The 21,330-nt window shown below is 47.0% G+C and overlaps 1 protein-coding gene across 1 annotated transcript in view; it reads left to right on the top strand.

Moving 5' to 3' along the window:
* The window catches only part of Phb1 (prohibitin 1), a 97,670-nt gene extending 77,482 nt beyond the window's left edge, over positions 1 to 20,188 (top strand). Inside the window, exon 6 of the mRNA XM_050191449.2 lies at positions 19,354 to 20,188. Coding sequence (XP_050047406.1) covers positions 19,354 to 19,662 — 309 coding nt within the window. The 3' untranslated portion in view covers positions 19,663 to 20,188. The remainder of the gene's footprint in view (positions 1 to 19,353) is intronic.
* The last annotated feature ends 1,142 nt before the right edge of the window (positions 20,189 to 21,330 follow it).

The following is a 21,330-nucleotide window of genomic DNA, read 5'->3' as shown; positions in this document are numbered from 1 at the left end:
ACCTCATTGAACGCGTCCAGAATAAATTGATATCTTCAAGCAACACTTTTGCCATTCTGGCGACCGTAGTTCAGCCTTCTCAAATATACCTCAACTCGCACCTCTAGACTCAAGACTTAATTAATCAGACCTTTTGTTATTATATAAGGTGGTCCATGGCATTATACATTCCCCAAAGCTGCTTGATCACACGCAATTTTTCCTGCTGCAACAGTATACCAGGCAAGATTCCGCATTCTCTGCCTGGCCTTGTTGCATTAAAGACTGTCCTATATATGACCTGACTCCAAAAAAGCATGGAATAAGTATCGTGCCTGTATTGACATATTTTATAGTTTCATTTCCTCTGTTTTGTATATATGTAGATAATCACGTGTTGCGATTAACTCCCTTTTACGGTTCCGCATTTTCTTTTTCCCAATTTGTGTTCTCTGTAAATTTTGTCTCGCATATTGCTTTTTAAGTGCACCAGTACAAAGGCTCTCTAGCTGTTTGTTCCTGGGCACTATAATAAACATTTGATTGATTGATTATTATTGTAGTATGAAGTCGTGCTTTTTAAATATGTACTAGTATAGTATTTCAGTGCAGTACCTTTGTGCAATATTGTTATAGTTGACAATTTAAAAAAAAAACACGAATTAAGAAAATGCAATAAAAGGCTATGTGCCTGATCATATGCATTGTGCTATGAATTTCTTCTGAGGTTTAATAATGGTTGTCTACTGTGTCCTGTGTTGTGCAATATAATAATATGGCACAGCAATTATTGCACGCCTCACAGGACAAATTAAATGGCTTTCTCAGTCAAAACGTCATAGTAGGCGGAAAACAAACTGATAGTTTTTATTTTTTGTGTGGTGACTTGCATGTTTCCATTCGTTCCGAGGACAACAAAATATTATATACACCAAGCTCAGGTGTCCAGTTGGGTTTTTTAGCAAGTGTACAAATTGTGAAAATTACCAGTTTATATATCTAATAAACGAGATTTAATGAGGTTAGTAACGACAGCCGCTTCTAGGATGCATTGAGTACAGTCCCCTAGCTTGAGCTTCTGCTGCGTGCTTGATACTGCAGATGCTGCTGACTCTGCGCTCACATTCGTTATCTTCTTTACAATGGCCCCGCGGAAATAAAGGAGCCATTCTGGTGACTGTTTTCTAGAAGGATGGTAGAATGGTGATATGGCTTGAGACTCTGAGCATGAGCAACTTCGCGGTTACGACGTTGCATGTAGGACGGCAGCATTAGTGGCTCAACCAGGTAATTAACAGATGATGTTCTCTCGGGAATGCGGTATGGCCAGTCGTACTTCGGAAGGATTTTTGAAGCGAGCCCAGGCGTGCAGTGTGGCACTAACAACCAGACAAAGACGCCCTGCAGAAAAGTGGGAGTCGAGTTCTGGGCGTCGTGAACGGCTTTTTCACGGTTCTGGTCGTCCGAGGTGAATCGGCGGGCCAGCTGGCGACATTCTTCAGCATGTCTGGAGACTTCTAAGATCAGCAGGCATTCGGATGGGTCCAGCCATTAGGGCAGAATGGTGTCAATTGTGTGCAAAGGATGACGGCCGTAAAAAAGGCGCTGAAACGTACGTGACACTGGAACTTTCGACATATCTGAGAGAAGGTCGAGCAGAGATGCAGTCCAGGGATCATTACGCTGTGCAGTAGCGGTAGCGTCAAAGACCAGAGAGGACAATGTGCACTCACAGGAGGAGTCGTGACTGGCCTTTGGGGGAAGCGTTGATCAGGATAGAACATCAGCGTTGGGAGTGCTTTCGCATGGTAAACCATGCCGATGTCATATTCTTGAATTCGCAATGCCCAGCGGGCAAGGTGGCCCGATGGGTCTTTGAGCATCGACAGCCAACATAATGCGTGGTGGTCGGTCACTTCGTCAAACGATCAGCCGTATAAATATGGGCGACACTTGCCAAGCGCCCACACAATGGCCAAACACTCCTTTTCTGTAACGCTCAAATTGGTCTCTGCCTTGGTTAACGTGCGACTCGCGTATGCGACAACGTATTCTGTGTGACCAGGTTGACGCTGTGCCAACACAGCGCCAAGGCCTACACTGCTTGCATCGGTATGGATTTCGGTTGGCGCTTGAGGGTCAAAATGGCAAAGAATGGGGGGCATTGTGAGAAGACTGTGCAAGGTTGTGAAGGCGTCTTCACACTCTGTAGACCATACTGAAAGATCTCTAGTGCCACCAAGGAGCTGCGTGGGAGGCAATATAATTCGTGCAAAGTTTCAAACAAATCGCCGGAAGTAAGACCAGAGGCCGATGAAACTGCATAGCTCTTTCATAGTGGTAGGTTTTGGGAACGCAGTAACAGCACATAGCTTCTCGGGATCCAGGCGAATGCCCTCCGTTGACACGACATGGCCTAAAATTGTGAGCTGACGAACAGCAAATCGACACTTCTTCAAGTTAAGTTGCGACCCGGCGTTGGTCAAGCAAGTGAGTACATACTGGAGGCAGAGCAGGTGCGTTGCGAAATCGGGGGCGAACGCCACGATGTCGTCAAGATAGCAAAGACAGATTTTCTATTTGAGGCCACACAGAACATTATCCATCATTCTTTCAAACGTAGCAGGTGTGTTGCAAAGTCCAAAAGGCATGATGGTGAATTCATGCAAGCCGTCTCGTGTAACAAAGGCAGTTCTCGGGCGATCGGCCTCTGCTATCGAAACCTGTCAATAGTCTGACCACAAATCCAGCGAAGAAAAGAACTCTGCTCCCTGCAAACAGTCCAGAGCATCATCGATGTGTGGTAATGGGTAGATGTCCTTCAGCGTGATATTGTTAAACCGTCGAAAATCAACACATAAGCGGATGTAAGCGTCTTTCTTTGTGATGAGGACCGCGGGAGAGGTCCATGGGCTCTGTGAAGGTTGAATCACGCCTCGACGAAGTATGTCATCGACCTGGTCTGCAATGACGTGACGTTCCGTAGCAGGCACGCAATATGGTCTTTGTCGCATCGGTGAGTGAGAGCCAGTGCCGATGTAATGCTAGACCGTCGATGCACGGCCAAGAGATGTTTGTGCAATGTCGAAAGAACGGTGGAAGTGCTGAAGGATTGTGAGAAGTTGAGATCTCTGTGAATGTGTCAGATCTTCAGCGATGAATAGGCTGAACACACCAGTCCACGTTGAGTCGGGTACTGAGAGGGCACTCAGTTCATGGACGGCAGTAGAAGGCACTTCGTCGAGGATGGAGACAATTTGTGTTGGATTGACCGACTCGACGTAACCAAGGCATTCGCGGCGGAGCAGGGATAGCGGTGATGAAAGATGATTGTAAACGGGAATCCTGCTGACACCGGCCCCATGGTCAAGAGCTGCAAAGCGCAAAGGAAGCGCTTTTCGGGTAACAAAGTGATGAGAGGGCATGAAGAAAACCGTTCCGTTCGATATGGTACTACAGAAGAGTGGTACGAATGCTGAAGAGCACGGGGGAATACAGGTGCCTTTTTTCTCGGCAATTTTAGCGGCAGGATGAGCATCGGCCGAGGCCAGGTCACCAGGTTGGAAAAGTTCAATCTCAACCCGAGCGCAATTGATGATGGCATTGTGGCATGAGAGAAAATCCCATCCTAGAATAAGGGCGTGGGAGTATGATGAAAGAACTATGAACTCAATCGTGTATAAAACGTCCTGTATGGCCACACGGGCAGTACAAGCAGCGGTAGGGCGAATGGGTTGAGCACTCACCGTTCGAAGGGACAATCCAGACAGACGTGTCACTTTACGAAGCGAGCGGCAAAACCTCGCATCCATAACTAAAATAGCGGCGCTGGTATCGACGAGGGCGACTGTAGCCAGATCTTCGATGAACATATCAATGACATTGGCAGGTAAAGGAGAAGGACTTCAGCATGTCGACACTTGCGCAGTTCTTGCCTCAGGAACTGCGTCGTCTAGTTTCCCTCTTAGTTAGAGACGGGTCGTCATGCATAGGGGAAAGCGATCAGCGACGTGGGGAGGGTGACCGGAGGCGTTTGAAGCGAGGACGGCGATCAGTCTGGGAGCGAGCTGGTGATGGGTCTGTAAGGCGCATTAGGATCAGGTGGCACGTAAGGTGCTCGCCGATCGTGATCGGACACCTGCGATCGGCAGCGGCAGAACCTTGCGACATGACCGGGATACTTACATGCGAAGCAGATAGGGTGATTGTCCGGCACACACCACGAGTTAGCGACGGCAGTAGTGGTCCAGGGGACGGGAGGAGGAGGGTGGTGCACAGGCTGCTAGATTTGAATAAGTGCTTCAGTAGTGCACTTCCAAAGGGCAACGAGCTATACCTATTAAAACCCTCCGATTCTCAAGTTTGTAGTATCTGACAGTATGTCATTTCATTAATGTCGAGAAAGACTGACTTGACATGTTGAGACCAGTAACAATACAACATGGCCCTGTTACAAACGGCTTGCAAGGGTACCGACCTACAAAATTTTCCCAGCCAGCCGCAGTTGCAACTGTGGCGAGCTTCCCAGAAGCGACCATGGAAGCCTTCCCCACCTGCCGCAGCGACTCGTTTTGTAGGGACGACGGTGTGCCACATCAACACCCCCACGGCGCCGCTATGACTAAACGCGGTCGGCGGACCAAGTGTCGTTCGTGGATTCGCCGTGGCCGCCACAGCTTGTTAGAAGCGGCGGAACTCCTGGGAAAAGATGGCTGGCGGCCGTCTCACGGGGCTTAGAAGTCCTGCACGAATGGGCGGCCATTGTCTGCACAGTTAACACTGGGATGAAGAGATGCCTGCTCGGGGCAAAACCCGTGTCTGAATTCGAACCTGGGACTATCACTGTAAACTGCGGAAAGCCTAGCGTAGTTTTCTCCTACGTGGAATGAAAAAGACGAGAATATGGAACTTTTAAGCTCATATCTTCACAACCTGCAAGTTAATGGCAAACCATGCCGGGTGCTGCGAGACAGTGCCGCCACAATGGACATTGTCCATCCGTCTCACGTGATGGTAGATAACTTCACTGGAGAAGTAGCATGGATTAAACAAGTTGTTGAAGAACACAGCGTGTGTCTGCCCATGGCCAAAGTCAAAATCAGTGGACCATTCGGGGAGCTAGTGACTGAAGCTGCAGTTTCCAAATATTTGTCGCTGCAGTAACCTTACATTTTTTCGAATCAGTTGGATCAGTCACTGCGTGACAAAGGGCTTAAACTGAGAAAGGGCGTAGTACAGGCATTGACGCAAGGCCAAGCTCATAAGATCGCTTCGCTTTCGGCTGAAAATGCAAAGGCTGCTCCAGCAGAAGTAGCCAGAGAGGTAACTTCAGTAACCGAATCCAAGCTAGGCGCGACGGACGAAAAAACGGTTGAGGAAAGCCTGCCAGCTGGCAGGGTCGTTACTATCACCGGCCTCAAAGAACTTTGATGAGCTCTTACGTGTGGACAGAGGGTCACTGGCAGCCGAGCAAAAGATTGACAGCTAAATTGCATCACACATCTAAAGAAGGCATTGCTAGGTGCAACGTGACAATACAAGAGAGGAGGATTGTTGTATCGGCACTACAGGGACCGAAAGGGTAGGATTCTAGATCAGTTAGTCGTACCTACTAAGTACAGGGAGGACCTTTTGAGTCTGTCATGGAAATGGGTGGTCTGGCCACCTAGGCATAAACAAATCGAAGGAAAGATTGCTTATGGAATACTACTGGCCTGGCTGTTTCAAAGACGTAGATAACTTTGTAAGATCATGCGACGCCTGCTCGGGTAAACCAGGAGAGACATGGAAAGCTCCAGTAAAGGTGTCAGACGACTTGTAATAGACACGGTAGGGCCTCTTCCAAAAACAAAATCGGGCTACAGGTACTTGTTTACCATGCTGTGTCCAGCTACCAAGTTTCCAGAAGCAATTCCTTTGAAAGAGCTCAGCTCCACCGAAGTAGTAGACGCGCTTTTGACAGTGTTTGTACGAGTTGGGTTTCCAGCCGAAATTCAGGCAGATCAAGGGTCAGTATTCACGAGCGCACTGACTTCCACATTCTTGCAGAAGTGCGGGGTAAAGTTAATACACAGTTGTGTATATCACCCTCAGTCAAACAATGTCGAGAGGTGGCATTCGGTGCTTAAGCGAGTTTTGCGTGCACTCTGTTACGAGCACAAGGAGGACTGGGAGAATTGTTTTCCGGCGACTTTGTTTGCATTGCATACGGTTCCTCTTGAGGCTACAGGGCTCTCGCCAGCAGAACTAGTGTATGGGAGGACACTCCGTTCTCCACTAAGAATGTTGGGAGATGTGGGAGGAAAGAGAGAGTCTTAACAGGGGTAGAATACGTGCTAAATCTACTGTAACGGCCAAGTGCAACCCAAGAACTAGTCGAAAAGAACAGGGGAGTAGCTCAAAAGAACGCCAAACTTTATTACGACAAGAATGCGAGGCTACGTACGTTTAACGCCGGAGACCAGGTAACGATCCTCAAACCTTCAAGAAAGAACAAGTTTGAAGTTCACTGGGATGGGCCTGTTAAAGTGTTCTACAAACTTTCAGCTACTAACAATGCTCTGAAAATGGCCGGTCACAGGATGGAGGTGAGGATGTACCACTGCAATTTGATGAAGCCATATGTAGAGCTTAGTGGAGTCGTTAACTGTACCATCAAAGAGCAGGATGACACTAGTACCAAGTTTAATGAGTGTAAGGCGACCTCCAACTCTGAAATCAGCCTAGAAGCAGTAAAACATTCGGTAAGCTCGCACACTCTTAGACCCGAGCAGCTAATGAGCTAAAAGGAACGTTAGGGGAATATCTCGACAGATTCAGCGATCGGCCAGATAGAACCAAACTAATAACGCATGAAGTAGAGCTGACATCAACTGAACCCGTAAGATCAAAGCCTTACATGGTGTCTCCAAAACAGAAATTATGGAGGCAGAGATACAGCGCATGCTAGAGTTGGAAGTTATTGAGCCTGCTGAGTGTGACTACACGTCACCACTAATACTTGTGGAAACCCCTAATAAAGACCCTCGTCTGTGTGTTGATTACGGCAAGTTAACTGCCATCACTAGGGATCAGCTGTACCCGATACCCAACATTGAGGAACAAATGTAAAGAGTTAGCGCTGCTAAATACATTTCAACTATAGATCTCGTGCGGGGATACTGGCAAGTTCCCCTTTCAGAAAGTGCCAGCCGCTATGCCGCATTTATCTCACCTGTAGGCACTTTTCGCCCTCTCGCCCTCAGCTTCGGGCTGAAGAAAGCGCCATTTAGCTTCTCTAAGTTAATAAATATTGTCCTAAAAGACTTGCAGGAATTCGCCTTGCTATATCTTGATGATGTAGCAATTTTTTCAGACAGCTGGGAACAGCACGTATCGCACCTCAAACAAGTGTTCTCTTGATTGAGGGAAGCCGGCTTAACGATGAAGGCAGAAAAGTGTAGGTTTGGCTTTTCGCAGGTTACTTATCTGGGCCATGTTGTCGGTCAGGGCATGAGACAGCCGGCTGAGCTGAAAATAGCATAGCTGCGATTGGAGCATTTTCACAGCCACGCGCAAAAACATGAAAACAGACATTCGTTCATTTTTGGGACTTGTGGGGTACTATCAGCGGTACATTCCGAATTACTCGGAAATGGCAAGTCCTTTAACAGACGCCCTCCGAAAGGGAGCACCGAATAGTGTGCACTGGGGTAAGGACAAAGAGAACGCCTTCCAAAATTTGGAAACGCTATTGGTTTCTCGTCCTGTGCTTCGCGCGCCAGACTCGGAAAGGAATTCATAGTTCAGTGTGACGCAAGCAACAGGGGTATGGGTGTGATACTTAGTCAGGTCGGCAACGATAACGAGGAACATCCTATCCTCTATGCCAGCTGTAAACTAACTGTAAGAGAGGAAGCCTGCAGCTCTTCAAAGAAGGAATGTGCTTGTTTAGTTAGAGGCTGCCCAGAAGTTGTTGTTACTTGTACGGAGCGAGGTTCATCTTCGAGACCGACCACTGTCCGCTGATGTGGCTCAATCAAATATCACACAAAAATGGCCGCTTGCTCCGATGGAGCCTCACTCTCCAAGAGTACAACTTCTCCATTAGATATAAGAAGGGAATGTTGCATAGCAATGCATATGGTTTGTGCAGGCTAATTTGAATTCTGCGTTTAGGGATCCCGCCTAAATTTTGGGGTTATTGTTAATTTTGTTAAGCCATGAAGATCCCCTCTCATTTAGCAGGATTCCCTCCATGATTGCCCAATTTCTCAGCACGAAATTCCTTCAAATTGTAGTAGCGAAATGCAGCATTTTTAGTTTCTGCACTTCTGTTTTCTTTGAAGCTTAGCGGGTCCAAATTGAGATCCAAGATACATCATCGTGGCGCAGAGCTGTGTTTTCGGGTTCCTTTTGCAGTTGCCTGTCCTTGTTGGATGTTTTGGGGTGATGCAAGCTGATGCAAGTTCAGCTGCAGTGCATGGTGGTTGGTGCTCTTCATCGGAACCTTCGCCGCTGCTAGAGTCTGCGTCCTCGTCACCCATGATGTCAGCCACAATCTCTGCGTCAGCGCGATCCGCTACAGCTTGCACGCCGTCGTCAGCACTGACGAAATCGCATGTTGTAATGCCGCCTGGGATGGCGCCTGGGAATGCCGAGAGCTCACGAAATTCACTGTCCAGGCATCCAGCATCATCGTCTTCACTGTCAAGACATCCGTCATCTGGAGCTACCACAAAGCCTGCTTTGTGGAAGCAGTTCACAATTGTGCTTTTCATCACGTCGTTCCAAGCACCAGCCGTCCAGCATTGAGCCGTCAACAGGTATGTTCTTGGCACGTGTCTCCAAAAACCAGGCGTACAATGCCTTCTCTACCTTGTCAAAGGTTGGGACGCGCACACAACACGCTCCTGGGCCACTGGACTGCACTGCCTTCAGCTTAACATCGGCTTTCTTCTTGAGGATCGTACTCAGGGTGTTGCGAGGAATTCCGAACGACGACTTTTTCTCGCCAGCCTCCACCCATCGAATGATCTCCGCCTTTGTTGAAAAATCCAAATGCTTGTGTTTTTTTTTTGCAGCCATGGCTCCAGAACGCGTGCCAAAAGCAGAGAGAAAAACGCACTGCACCACACGAGTCTCAAGCCTTCGCGTTGGCCTCGTGAATAAAAGGAACAAAGCAAATCGAAAGACGCACCGCTCCACGTCTCCGCACTACTACAAGCCCAAGCTGCACTGACCTCGTTCATCTCGCTGCGCCAGCGGTGTCAGCCAACCAAAACAGGAAACGGGCACCTGCGGTCAGCGTTGTTTCTCCCTCTCACTTCCCTTTCACGCCCAATTGCACTCAAAGGGCTCCTCGTCACGTATATTTTACCCACACGCCCCTTTCTCAGAGTGCAGGGCGGTGTGCGCAAGATAGCGGGCACATCGCAAGAGGTTCGTGAGAAGCGCGCTTGCAGGGGTGGGGTATGGTGGGAGAAGCGCACTTGCCGGCGCGCAGCTCAGCACGGAGTTCGATACATCGATATGCCGGTGCACGGGAGTTCTATATACGCGAACAATAGCACTATACTTTTGTATGGGATTCCCAAGGGGATTTTTCAACTGTTCGATATAGGCAATAATTCGATATATCCGGGTTTGATATATCCGGGATCGACTGTAGATCAATTACCCCAACCTTATTTTGTTTTAGGAGATTTAAATGCACACAGCAACCTATGGGGTGACTCTCACTGCAATGTGCGAGGTCCACTGATTGAACAGTTTCTCTTTTCTTCTGGTGAATATCTTTTGAATAGCAAGGCACCTACATATTATAATATTGCACATAAAACATATTCCTCTATAGACCTCAGTATTGCATCTCTGACCCTTTTACCTGATCTTAAATGGTATGTTATTAGAAATCCATATGGGAGCGATAATTTCTCGATAGTTCTATGTACACCGAAGATGAATGAATGTCCTCCACAGTTTCCTCGGTGGAAAACTGATTCAGCTGACTGGGAACAGTTCCGAAAAATTACTCATATCGTGGGCTGACATTTCTGCTCTAAGCCTGGACGCTGCGGTTGAATACTTCATCTTTTTTCTGATTGATGCCGCGACCAAATGTATCCCAGAAACAAACGGATCATCTAACAAGTGCCGTGTTTGGTGGTGGAATGAGGAGTGTCGTAACGCACCTAAGAAGCAGAACAAAGCATGGGGGTTGCTCCGCGATTCTCCGACAGCAGAAAACCTGGTTAATTTCAAGCATGTCGAATTTCAGGGAAGGAGAACGTGCCGACAAGCTGGAAGAGAGAGTTGCCAAAAATATATATCGGGAATTAACTTTTACACAGATGAGACAAAGGTCTGGAATAGAGTGAACAGAATAATAGGTCGACAACCTTAATCGCTACCCTTAAAGAGTACTCAGGGAAATAGCATGGAAGACCAGGCGAATTTTCTAGGCGCACATTTTGAACACATATTCAGTTCGTCGCACTATTCTGACACATTCCAAGAACATAAAACACGAATAGAACGGCAGCCATTAGAAAGAAAAAGTGCAAAAGGTGAGGTATACAATGCACCATTTTGCACAGCACAGCTTCAAGCAGCACTAAACGGCTGCAACAAATCTGCCCCTGGTTCTGACCGCAGACTATATGAAATGTTAATGCACTTGCCATCTGAAACACAAAGGGCCCTTCTTTTTCTTTACAATAGTATATGGTCTTCCGGCCAGATTCCCTCTGTCTGGAAAGAGGCCATTATAATTCCCATTCTGAAACATGGTAAGGACCCTTCCTTGGCAAACAGTTATAGGCCTATAGCGTGGACAACCTGCATATGCAAACTCTTTGAAAAGATGGTGAACAAACACTTGCTCCACTGTCTTGAAACCAACAAAATATTAGACCCATATCAATGCGGTTTCAGGGAAGGTAGATCGACGACAGACCAGCTTGTTCACATGGAAATGTACATCCGGTAAGCCTTTATTCACAAACAGCTTGTCGTATCTGTATTCCTTGATATGGAAAAGGCGTACGATGCTACGCGGCACTTTGGGACCATTTGGGATCTTTCTGGAAGGGGTATACGTGGCAATTGCTGACCATTATTCATTATTGAGAGCTACCTGTCTGACAGAACGTTTGGTGTTAGAGTTGGCAGTGTGCAGTCTTAGATCATTCATACAGGAGACAGGTGTACCGCAGCATGGAGTGCTGAGCTGTACGCTCTTTATTGTGAAAATGAACTCCTTACATACCATCGTACCTTGCACACTTTTACTTGTCTATATGGACGATGTGCAGACAGCTTTTAGGTTGTGCAATCTTAGCATCTGCGAGAGACAGCTACAGCTTGGCCTAAACAAACTCTCAAAGTGGTCAGAAGAAAATGGTTTTAAATTTAACCCTCAAAAAAGCACGTGTCCTCTTCTCAAACATACATACGCCAGAACCCGCTATTGACCTTAATGGAGAACGACTATCGGTCAGCCTTGAACACAAATTTTTAGGTATTATCTTGGACACAAAACTTAATTTAATCCCCACTTGAAATATCTTAGAGCGAAGTGCCTGAAGACTATGAACCTGCTTAAGCTACTTTCTTGAACTGGGGCAGTGACAGGAGGTGTTTGCTTAGCCTCTATACGCCTCGTGCACCGCCTATAGAGGCGCCACTAAAAGCCACCGAGCGGACGCGTCCAACAGTACATGCGGGAGCAGTAGCAGACGACAGCCCTTTGCAGCAAGGATGGCTGTAGTTCGCGGCTGCGATTTCTCCTTTGTTCGGGTGCCAGGCTGCTTCTTCTGCGGTGACAGCTGTGGGGAAGATGCTGACCTCTGTGCGAGCGGGAATGAACACGATGTTACCGGTGTTTGGGACAGCATGGTCCACATACGTGCAAGGTGTGTCCCGCAGACAAACGCCATGAACCCCATTTACATGATGTGGAGCTCATGTTCACTAGCCGATAAATTTTGTTGAATGATGCGATCTCTCGATTGTTTTTTTATTTTGCCCTTGCCGCAGTGCTGCTTCTGTACCTGAATAATCGCACCCGTCGTTTGTGCAGACTTATATCAATTAAATCCGTACGGTGCAATCTCTGCATATGCCATTGTGATTTTTCTGCCGATGAATACATCTGACATCACCGAATAAGTGCAGTCGAAGTTGCCTCAAGAAGAGTAATTGCCAATTTATTGATGGAAACGCGTACACTAGCCAACGAAGTCACCAAACACACGGGATAATAAAAGCGCGTGTTAGCGATGTACCGCCGACGCAATTCTGCTGCATATGCTGATGAACTAGCCTTCGCGCTGCAGTTTGTGCAATTTCAGATTCCCCAAGGGAGCTGCTTGGAAACGTACAAAGCTAAAGACTAACTAACTTTTCAGTACTTTTTATATTACTAGAGAGAGGTGCCACATGAAATATTTAAAGGCAGAGCAGCGCCAGTCAATGTAGATGAGTGCTGGCGGCAAGGCCCGGTTTAGTCGTCTGCAGCGTAAGTATAAGAAAGAATTCAGTTGAGTACAAAACTCACATGCAAGAAGGGACTATGTTGTGAAACAAACAAATCACTCGGCGTGTTAAGTTTGCTCAGGCAGCATAGAGGTGTGATGACTTCCCAAACGGGACGCGAACTTTTCAGCGAGAAATGGAACAAAAATACCATATGCAGCTGCTATTAGCAATTCTCGCCCTGAACTACCTATTTTCTAAACACATTTCCAAAAACGCAAACAATATCTAAGATGCCCTCGGGCGAAAAGAATAAAGCTCTTATAGAAGCACTTCCTTGGTATTATTCCGATAAGACACAGCGTGATTTATACCCTTTACAAACAAGGCAGGGTGAAAACTTCGCAGCTCAAAAGAATCGACAAGAGTTATGCATGGAGCAACTAGCAACAGTTAAACATGTGCAAAGCCACGCATAAAATACATGTAGAAACATGAAGTGCGCGACAGCTGGTGCGAGGATTTACCGCGCCACATGAAACCAACAATTTCAGTTCTTGCAAACTTCAGTAGCTTTAACATACAACGCAATGCGCTCGTGCAGCCGTGCTGCCTAGCTAGCGCAACGCGGTAAAGAAGCGGAAAACAATATAACCGACAAACAGCATTCCGAACTTTAGCAAAATGCCTTTAAACCTCATGCTGCATTGAAGACGAACTTCGTTGCTCACGCATCTAAATATGATCGAGTGGAAAAAAACACCGACGAGACAAAGGAAAGGATGAGAACAAGAAATTTCCCTTCGAAGCGACGATCCATTTTTGCTACCGTTGCTCCCGCTGATGAGGCTTTGCCAGGAATGATTAGAACCGTATCCCCGGCACGTTTTCACCGGTATTTGAGCCCCCCACCCTGCAACAATTCTTCTTCGACATTCCCTGAAGCTTTGGCCGCCCCACACGTGCGAATGGTGTTGCCTATCTTGCTCTGAAAACGTGAATAAGACAGAGAAGCACGATCAACGACGCAACAAACTACGGCGCGCACCAGGCTCCTCTCCCGCGTGTTCTGCGCAAGGCCGCCACCAGTGGCGCGTCCGTCGGCGTGCACGGCGCCTATAAGAGCCTTGTACGATCACGTTTAGACTACGGAGCCGTGGCGTACCAATCTGCATCGATAGTGCTCTCAAAATTCTTGACCCAGTCCACAATCTAGGTATAAGGCTGGCAACAGGGGCTTTTAGGACAAGCCCCGTGGAAAGTCTGTATGTCGAGGCGAACGAATGATCCTTGCACCTACGCAGAACGTATCTAAGCTTCTCCTACTTTTTAAAATGTAAATTGAATAAAGAACATCTATGTTACTCAACTGTACTTGCCTTGTCTTCTGCAAGACTTCACCATAACCGCCCATCTGTTCAAGCTCCTCTGTTTGTGCACTTAGAATAGCTGGCTAATGAAACCGGTATTCAACATTAAGAAACAGTCCTAATGACTCCCACTAACCTTGCACCACCGTGGGAATGGCAGACTATCCAGTGTGATATGTCATTTGTCGAAATAACAAAACATGCGCCTGAAATGCACATACATTCACATTTTCTCGAACTGCAGGCAAAGTACTCCTGCGCGGAGTTTTGTACAGACGCTTCAAAGTCTACTTATGGCGTAGCTTATGCAGCTCTCTGACAGTCATTTTCAACGTCCGGTGCATTAAATCCAAACACCAGCATTTTCACAGCGGAGGCATATGTGATCATCTCTGCTGTGAAACACATAAAACAAACAGGTACTATAATAAAGGCTGTCATATTCAGATTCATTAAGTGTTGTTAGTAGCATATCAAGTCTATGAAAACACAAAATCTCTATCCTTAATGAAGTCTACAACCTTCTATGCTCAGCATACATGTCGAACAAAATAATTGTTCTTTGTTGGGTGCCTGGCCATAGAGGCCTATAGGGCAACGTAGCTGCTAATGAAAGGACTACATCTGTAGCTTTTTGTGATGCAAACATTAATTTACTTCTACCGTACACAGACCTTAAGCCATTTTTACGATATAAACTACGGAAATATTGGCAGAGGCAATGGGACACTCGGGTATCCAACAAACTGCACCTAATCAAGTCAAAAATAGGGGAACTGGATCTCTGAGAAAACAAGACACCAGGATGTACTGCTCTGTAGATTAAGAATTGGGCACACCTACAGCACTCACTCGTATATTCCAACTGGAACTAACCCTCCGACATGCACTAGGTGTGGCATTAGATTTAGTCCTTCATGTTCTCATTCAATGCCCACTATTAGAAGAGGAGAGAAAAGTACTTCCCTTACTTATACCGTCATAATGTACCTTTGCACCTGTACCTGTACATGTACCTTTAATTTCAAATCAGTACTCAAAATCCTAGAAGAAACGAATACCATAAAAATCATTTGGCCAGGCTATTTGTAGCACAGCCTCTGCTTGTAGGCTGTAACTGCAATGTAGTCACTTACAGAGCACATGCCTCGCAGCCCTTGTGCTGAAGGGCTCTGCAGAGGCACTAGTGCTGCGATAAATTAACACATTTTAGTATTTAATCTTTCACAACATACTTTCATAACCATAGGACTAACTTTTCATTGACATTTTAATACATATTTTACACCATTTACAGCGAATATTTTAGGCCAATATACAGCCACTCCATTTCGACCATATTCAGCTTTTCTCATCAAGTGTCATGGCGCTCTTTGGCCATTTCTGACCCTTGCGCCAAAAAAACTATATCCATCAATAAGACATGTCTTGTGTACCTGGATGATGTGGTCACCGAGAAGGGGGTTAACTGAGGGGCCCGATTTTTATTAATCATATCATAAGAAGGCAACAAACAAATACACCAAGGACAACATGAAAGAAATTACTTGTACTTACTAATTGAATTGAAGAAATGATAAATTAAAGGCAATCGCACACGTAATGCAAAGACGTAGGCTCGTTCCCCACCTGCAGCAAGTTGTTTTTCATCCACTTTATTGCTATTAATTTATCATTTCTTTAATTCAATTAGTAAGTACAAGTAATTTCCCCTATGTTGTCCTTGGTGTATTTGTTAGTTGGCTTCTTATGATCTGATGATGTGGTCGTATTTTCTGAAATGTTCGAGCAGCATCTTCACCGCCTGCAGTGTGTGTTAGAAGCCATCTGATTGGCAGTCCTCATACTTAAGCCAGAAGAGTACCACTTCGGTTGTGAGGAGCTCAAGTTCCTCGGGCATATAGTAAGCGCCAAAGGTGTCTGACTCGATCCAGACAAGCTTGCCGCTGGGGTCGCATTTCCAGCTCCTGTCGATAAGAAGGCCGTCTGGCGCTTCCTGGGTTTGTGTGCCTACTATCACCAGTTTATTAAGGCCTTTTTGAAGATAGTGGAGCCTCTGACTCACCTTACAAGGGACGACACTCCATTTGTCTGGCATAATGAGCAACAAGCGCAGTTTTTGCTGAATTACGACAGCGCCTACAGTCAGCACCCATTCTTGCATATTTTGATGATGATGCTGTACAGAGGTGCATACCGACGCCAGTAGCATTGGCCTTGGCGCAGTGCTCGTCCAGCATCAAGATGGAGTGAAGAGAGTTATAGCCTATGCCAGCCGCTCAATGTCCCGTGCCGAGGTGACTTATTCGACTACAGAGAAAGAGTGCCTCGCAGTCGTGTGGGCGATCAAGTTTCACCCCTACCTCTATGGTTGTCCCTTCAAAGTAGTGATGGACCACCATGCCCTCTGTTGGTTGGCAAGCATGCACGACCCTTCAGGACGATTGGCACAGTGGAGCTTGCGGCTGCAGGAATTTGACATCACCGTCGTTTATAAGCCTGGCCGAGTCTGGTCGTAAGCACGAAGATGCTGATACTGTCCCGCACACCCATTGATCCTGTCAGTCAGGAAACAGAATGACGACGGCTTCCTGGGCGCCATTAGTTAGGCGGACTTGATTGGATGGCAGCATGATGACGCTGAAATTTGACCGATCATCGATCATTTAGGGGCCATGGCACAACCATACCACGCCATCTGTCCCACTCATTCACATCGTTCTGTCTATGAGACAACGTACTGTATAAAAAGAATGCCCGTTCGAACATCCGTGCTTACCTGCTGAGGGTTCCAAGAGACATGCGAGACATCCTCGTCGTTTGCCATGACGAACCCACATCTGGCCATTTAGGCGTCTCACGAACACTCGCTAGAGTAAGTGAGATGTACTATTGGCCCGGGCTTTCGGCAAATGTCAAACAGTACGTTAAAGGCTGTCAAGAATGCCAGCACCGAAAGACACTGTCTGTTAAGACGGCTGGCTTCCTTCAGCCAATTGAAACACCTCGCACACCTTTCAACCAAGTCAGCATGGCCATTCTCGGACAGTTTCCTCTTTCGGCCGACGGCAACAAATGCGTGATCGTAGCAACTGATTATTTAACATGCTATGCTGAGACACAGGCTATCCCACGAGCCATGGCTTCAGAGGTAGCGCAATTTTTCATGCGCCACATCGTACTGCATCACTGTGCTCTCTCCACTGTCATAACAGACAGAGGGACAGCATTCACAGCCCAGCTTATGGATGAAATTTTTTAATTAAGCAACATCAGGCAACGAGCGACGACCGCGTATCATCCACAGACCAGCGGGCTTACCGAGCGACTGAATAAAACGATTACAGACATAATCTGGACGTAGTAGTTCTGCGAAAACCCGCAAGGTGGAGAGAAGTAATGAATAAAGAGAAAATCGGACATCCACCCGTTCGTAGCAATTGCTACAAAGGAAACCCATACGGGTTCCTTGAAAGAAAAGCCTCATAGTTGAAGAAAAATTCGTCCTGGTCCGGGACTGAAACCCGGGACCACCGCCTTTCCGGGGCAGCCGCTCTACCATTTGAGCTAACCAGGCGGCTAGCAGATGTGAGCCTTGAGGCTTTCCCTTCGAGGAACCCGTATGGGTTTCCTTTGTAGCAATTGCTACGAACGGGTGGATGTCTGATTTTCTCTTTATTCAGACATGATCTCCGTGTGCATCGAGGTCCAACAAAAAACAGGGGATCGGATCTTGCCTTACGTGACCTTCGCGTATAACAACGCCGTGCAAGAGACAAAGCGATTCACACCAGCTCGCCTTCTCTTCATTTGACCATCTGCAGACGCAGATGGTCAAATGCGGCTGAGGGATTGGGCCCAAGTGGCTGAGGGATTGGGCTCAAGCAAGGCCCTAGGCCTGCTTGGCCTTCTCCACCCAGTCCACCAGTTCAAGCTGTCGATCAACGTCCCCGGAACTGAGCCAGGCTGTCCAGCCAGTCTCGCTGCTGATGGGGGGGATGAGAAAATGGGAGCGAGGTGCATTCCCACATTATGTGTGTGAGTGTTCCTGTTTCTGAACAGAGCCTACATTGGTCGCTTTCCTTGCCCCCTGTGATTTTGTTAATGTACTTTGGGTGTGGTTATGTGTTTGTCTGAAGTCGCCAAAACATGGCCGCTTGCATTTTATCGAGTTGCTTGGCCGGTGGTAGGAGCGCGCGACGCCTCAAGCAATATCTATGGGCTATTTCATGATAAGTCTCACAGGGTTCCTCGTGTTTCTCCTCCTCATTCACGCCGTCCGCGGACGAGGCTCTCCGCGCGAGATCTCGAGCCAAACTGTGAGCCGACGCGTTGCTGGGCACAGCCGCGTGAGTGGGGGTCCACACGAGAGTTTTCGAGCCGATAAGATCTTATCGCGCTCTTTGTGCTTTAGGTGCAAGTGAAAGTGTGGACGGGTGAGACAAAGATGGTGGCTTCACGAGTGCTGCCTTCCCGCGCAAGCAAGGGGAAAAGGGGGAGAGGAGCGAGCTCGCGGTAACGCAATCAAAAGCGCTTGAGAGGGGTGGGGAAGGGGTAGCGCACGTTGCGATTTCTGGCTCGCGTCTCGGCCGTGGCTGTGCATGGCTCTAAGCGCACTTGAGCGCATACGCAGCCACGCACCCTGCTTTAGAGGTAATCTGCCGCATGTGCCAAGAGTGGGTGTGCCGAGACGGCGTGGCATCATGTAAGCTGTCTTACGGCGCATTTAAAATTATGGGGTTTTACATGCCAAAACCACTCTGATTATGAGGCACGCTGTAGTGGGCGACAACGGAAATTTGGATCAGCTGGGGGTTCTTTAACATGCACCTAAATCTAATAAGTACACGGGTGTTCTTACATTTCGCCCCCATCGAAATGCGACCACCATGGCCGGGATTCGATCCCGCGACTTCTTGTTTAACAGCTTAACTAAGCAACCACGGCGGGTTACTGTGCATTTCGTATTGGAGGTTGCGCAATCTCGAGTATCTGTGACTCATTAGAGCGTGAGGCAGACAAAGCATTCACTCCGCGCTGCCGGGGCTTTTCATGATAGCATCGTCTCAGTGTGGGCAACGCAGGGGCCATGTGCACAGGAAAGCGAGGCTGGCTTCGGTTAATTCATACCGCCTGTGTGAAGATATTGACGTGGCATCAAACTTTATCATTCGTTGCCGACTCCGAAATTAATCAAAATGAATTGTTTTCTTATTCCAATTTTCTTTTTTCGATTGCCCAATAATTCAGAAAATTCTCCAGCCCCTTCCCGTGTAAGGAAAATCGATCAGTGACTGTACTTATTTGCATAAAAGGTCGAATTTCAATACAACAAAATTGTGATCTAACGAAGCAAATCACTGATTTTACCTACTTCATTATATCATTGTTTAACTGTACGTGATGTATGGACAAATGTAAGTGCATTGTTTTGATTATGAATGTATTTTATGCAGTTCATTGTCTAACTGTGTACCTTAATTTCATGGCTATCGGCAGCTGCAAGTGGGGAAAGAAGCTGTTTTGCAAGTAATTGTCTGATTTGCAGACGCACCTGACCTTTGGCAAGGAGTTCACACAGGCCGTCGAGATGAAGCAGGTGGCCCAGCAGGAGGCTGAGCGAGCTCGCTTCCTGGTTGAGAAGGCCGAGCAGCACAAGAAGGCAGCTGTCATCACGGCAGAGGGTGACTCGCAGGCTGCAGCTCTGCTTGCCAAGGCTTTTGGCGAGGCCGGTGATGCGCTGGTGGAACTTCGTCGGCTTGAAGCAGCCGAAGACATCTCATATCAGCTCTCACGCTCGCGTAATGTAGTCTATCTTCCTGCGGGACAGAGCACACTGCTGAGCCTGCCACAATAGTGCTACAAATTAAGCAAAGCTAGATTAAGAGGGTGTTGTGGAATCCAGCAGCCTACAGAGAAAACCTGTGGTAGGGTGCCAAAAATGGGGAGCATGACGATTGACAGTGCAATTACATCAATGTCATGTAAATTACTTGTGCTGTGCTTTATACAAATGATGCCTTGTGGCTAATTAAAGGGGTATAAATACTTTTCTGTGCTTCATTTATATGCTGCTGAAAATATAAATCCATATTTCCCTACACTACATTTCGTGGGCTCAGCACACATTCAAGTTGAGAAACATGGGTTGAGCAAAGCTAAGCTGGTATTCAGAAATAAGCTCTAATGCTAGAACTTTCTGAATGTCAGACATATGATTAGCGAAGGCCAATGGAAACCAGCACTTATGAACAAAAAGCTTTCTGAAATCGATCCTTCATTTGTACTTTCTATGCTCCCGATAACATAATCATCCTGAGCAAGATGCTGGTGATTTTTGTAGCAAAACCGCTGCATTGTACAATAAAACTTTTTTTAAGCTAGTTCGTTCATTTTGTAGATATAGGCAGGGCAGTGCACAAAACACGGGACACGTAGGACAGGAGGGCGCAGTGCATAGCATGATGTGGCATCAACCAATGTGGAACACAGTCTTTTTGTTTTACCTCGAGGAAAGCTTTCCATTAACGGGGCACTGTTTGCCCAAGGTCCCTATATAAGTTTCAAGCTGGTGCCAATTCCTCCTTTTCTAGCCTTCCTCCCAGTGCCCCCAATAGTTCCAAATCTCTCAAGATGCGTGCAAAAACAAGTAGCTTGTCATTACTGTTGCACTACATTTATTATCAACACTCATTTTGAAAATGTTCCATGCAGTAAATTTTTATTCATGTGATGTTGGCATAAACTATGCTACGTGAAAAAAAACTGGAACCTTTTGGGAATGCTGGTGATTAATGTGGGCACATGGAAATGCCACATGACTGCACTAAGTCACTCATGTAGGGGTGAGGAGGACGAGGATGGCACTACCTTGAAACTTGTCTATCTAGGGGCCCTATGTTAGGCCTGAGAGTGTTCACTCTGCAGCCATTGCCAAATGATATCGTCCACTGTCGCGATGGGAATGTACATGCACAATTCAAGTTTGCCGACCTTTTTTGCGCTGTCAGGTAAAAATTTAAGTCTCGGGCATGTGCACCCCTCGAGGGGAGTCGAGAGAAAAGCCCGGCTGGATTACATGGTCCATACACCGGCGCGCCACTTGCACCATATCGGGCACCACGCATATGCGCTCATGCATGATGTGTTTGGCTGTTCACATACTTGAGTACCGTATTTACTCGCATAATGATCGCACTTTTTTGTCAAAAAAATGACGCAAATTCAGGGGTGCGATCATTGCGCAGGTTAAATTTCCCATGAAAACAAACATTGTCTTTTTTCATCCCGTATTTGCTGTGGGATGACAAGCAGGTGGCTGCCGCTGTCATTGCGGGACACCAAAAGAAAAATGGCGGCCGGCGGAGCCAGCCAAACGCGCCGAACACGATTATTTTTCATCTTGTGAGTACATTACGCGCATTGAAACAGTTTATTCCGTATCAGTAATGAATAGTATTGTTTAAATCGGCAAGCTTGCGACAATAACGTAGCCATGTCCACTTTGAGGGGACAGAAACAGAGA

This window comes from Dermacentor andersoni, chromosome 1 (assembly GCF_023375885.2).
Source record: "Dermacentor andersoni chromosome 1, qqDerAnde1_hic_scaffold, whole genome shotgun sequence".
In the NCBI taxonomy this organism is placed as follows: domain Eukaryota; kingdom Metazoa; phylum Arthropoda; class Arachnida; order Ixodida; family Ixodidae; genus Dermacentor; species Dermacentor andersoni.
This window is presented reverse-complemented; position numbering and strand designations above follow the sequence as displayed.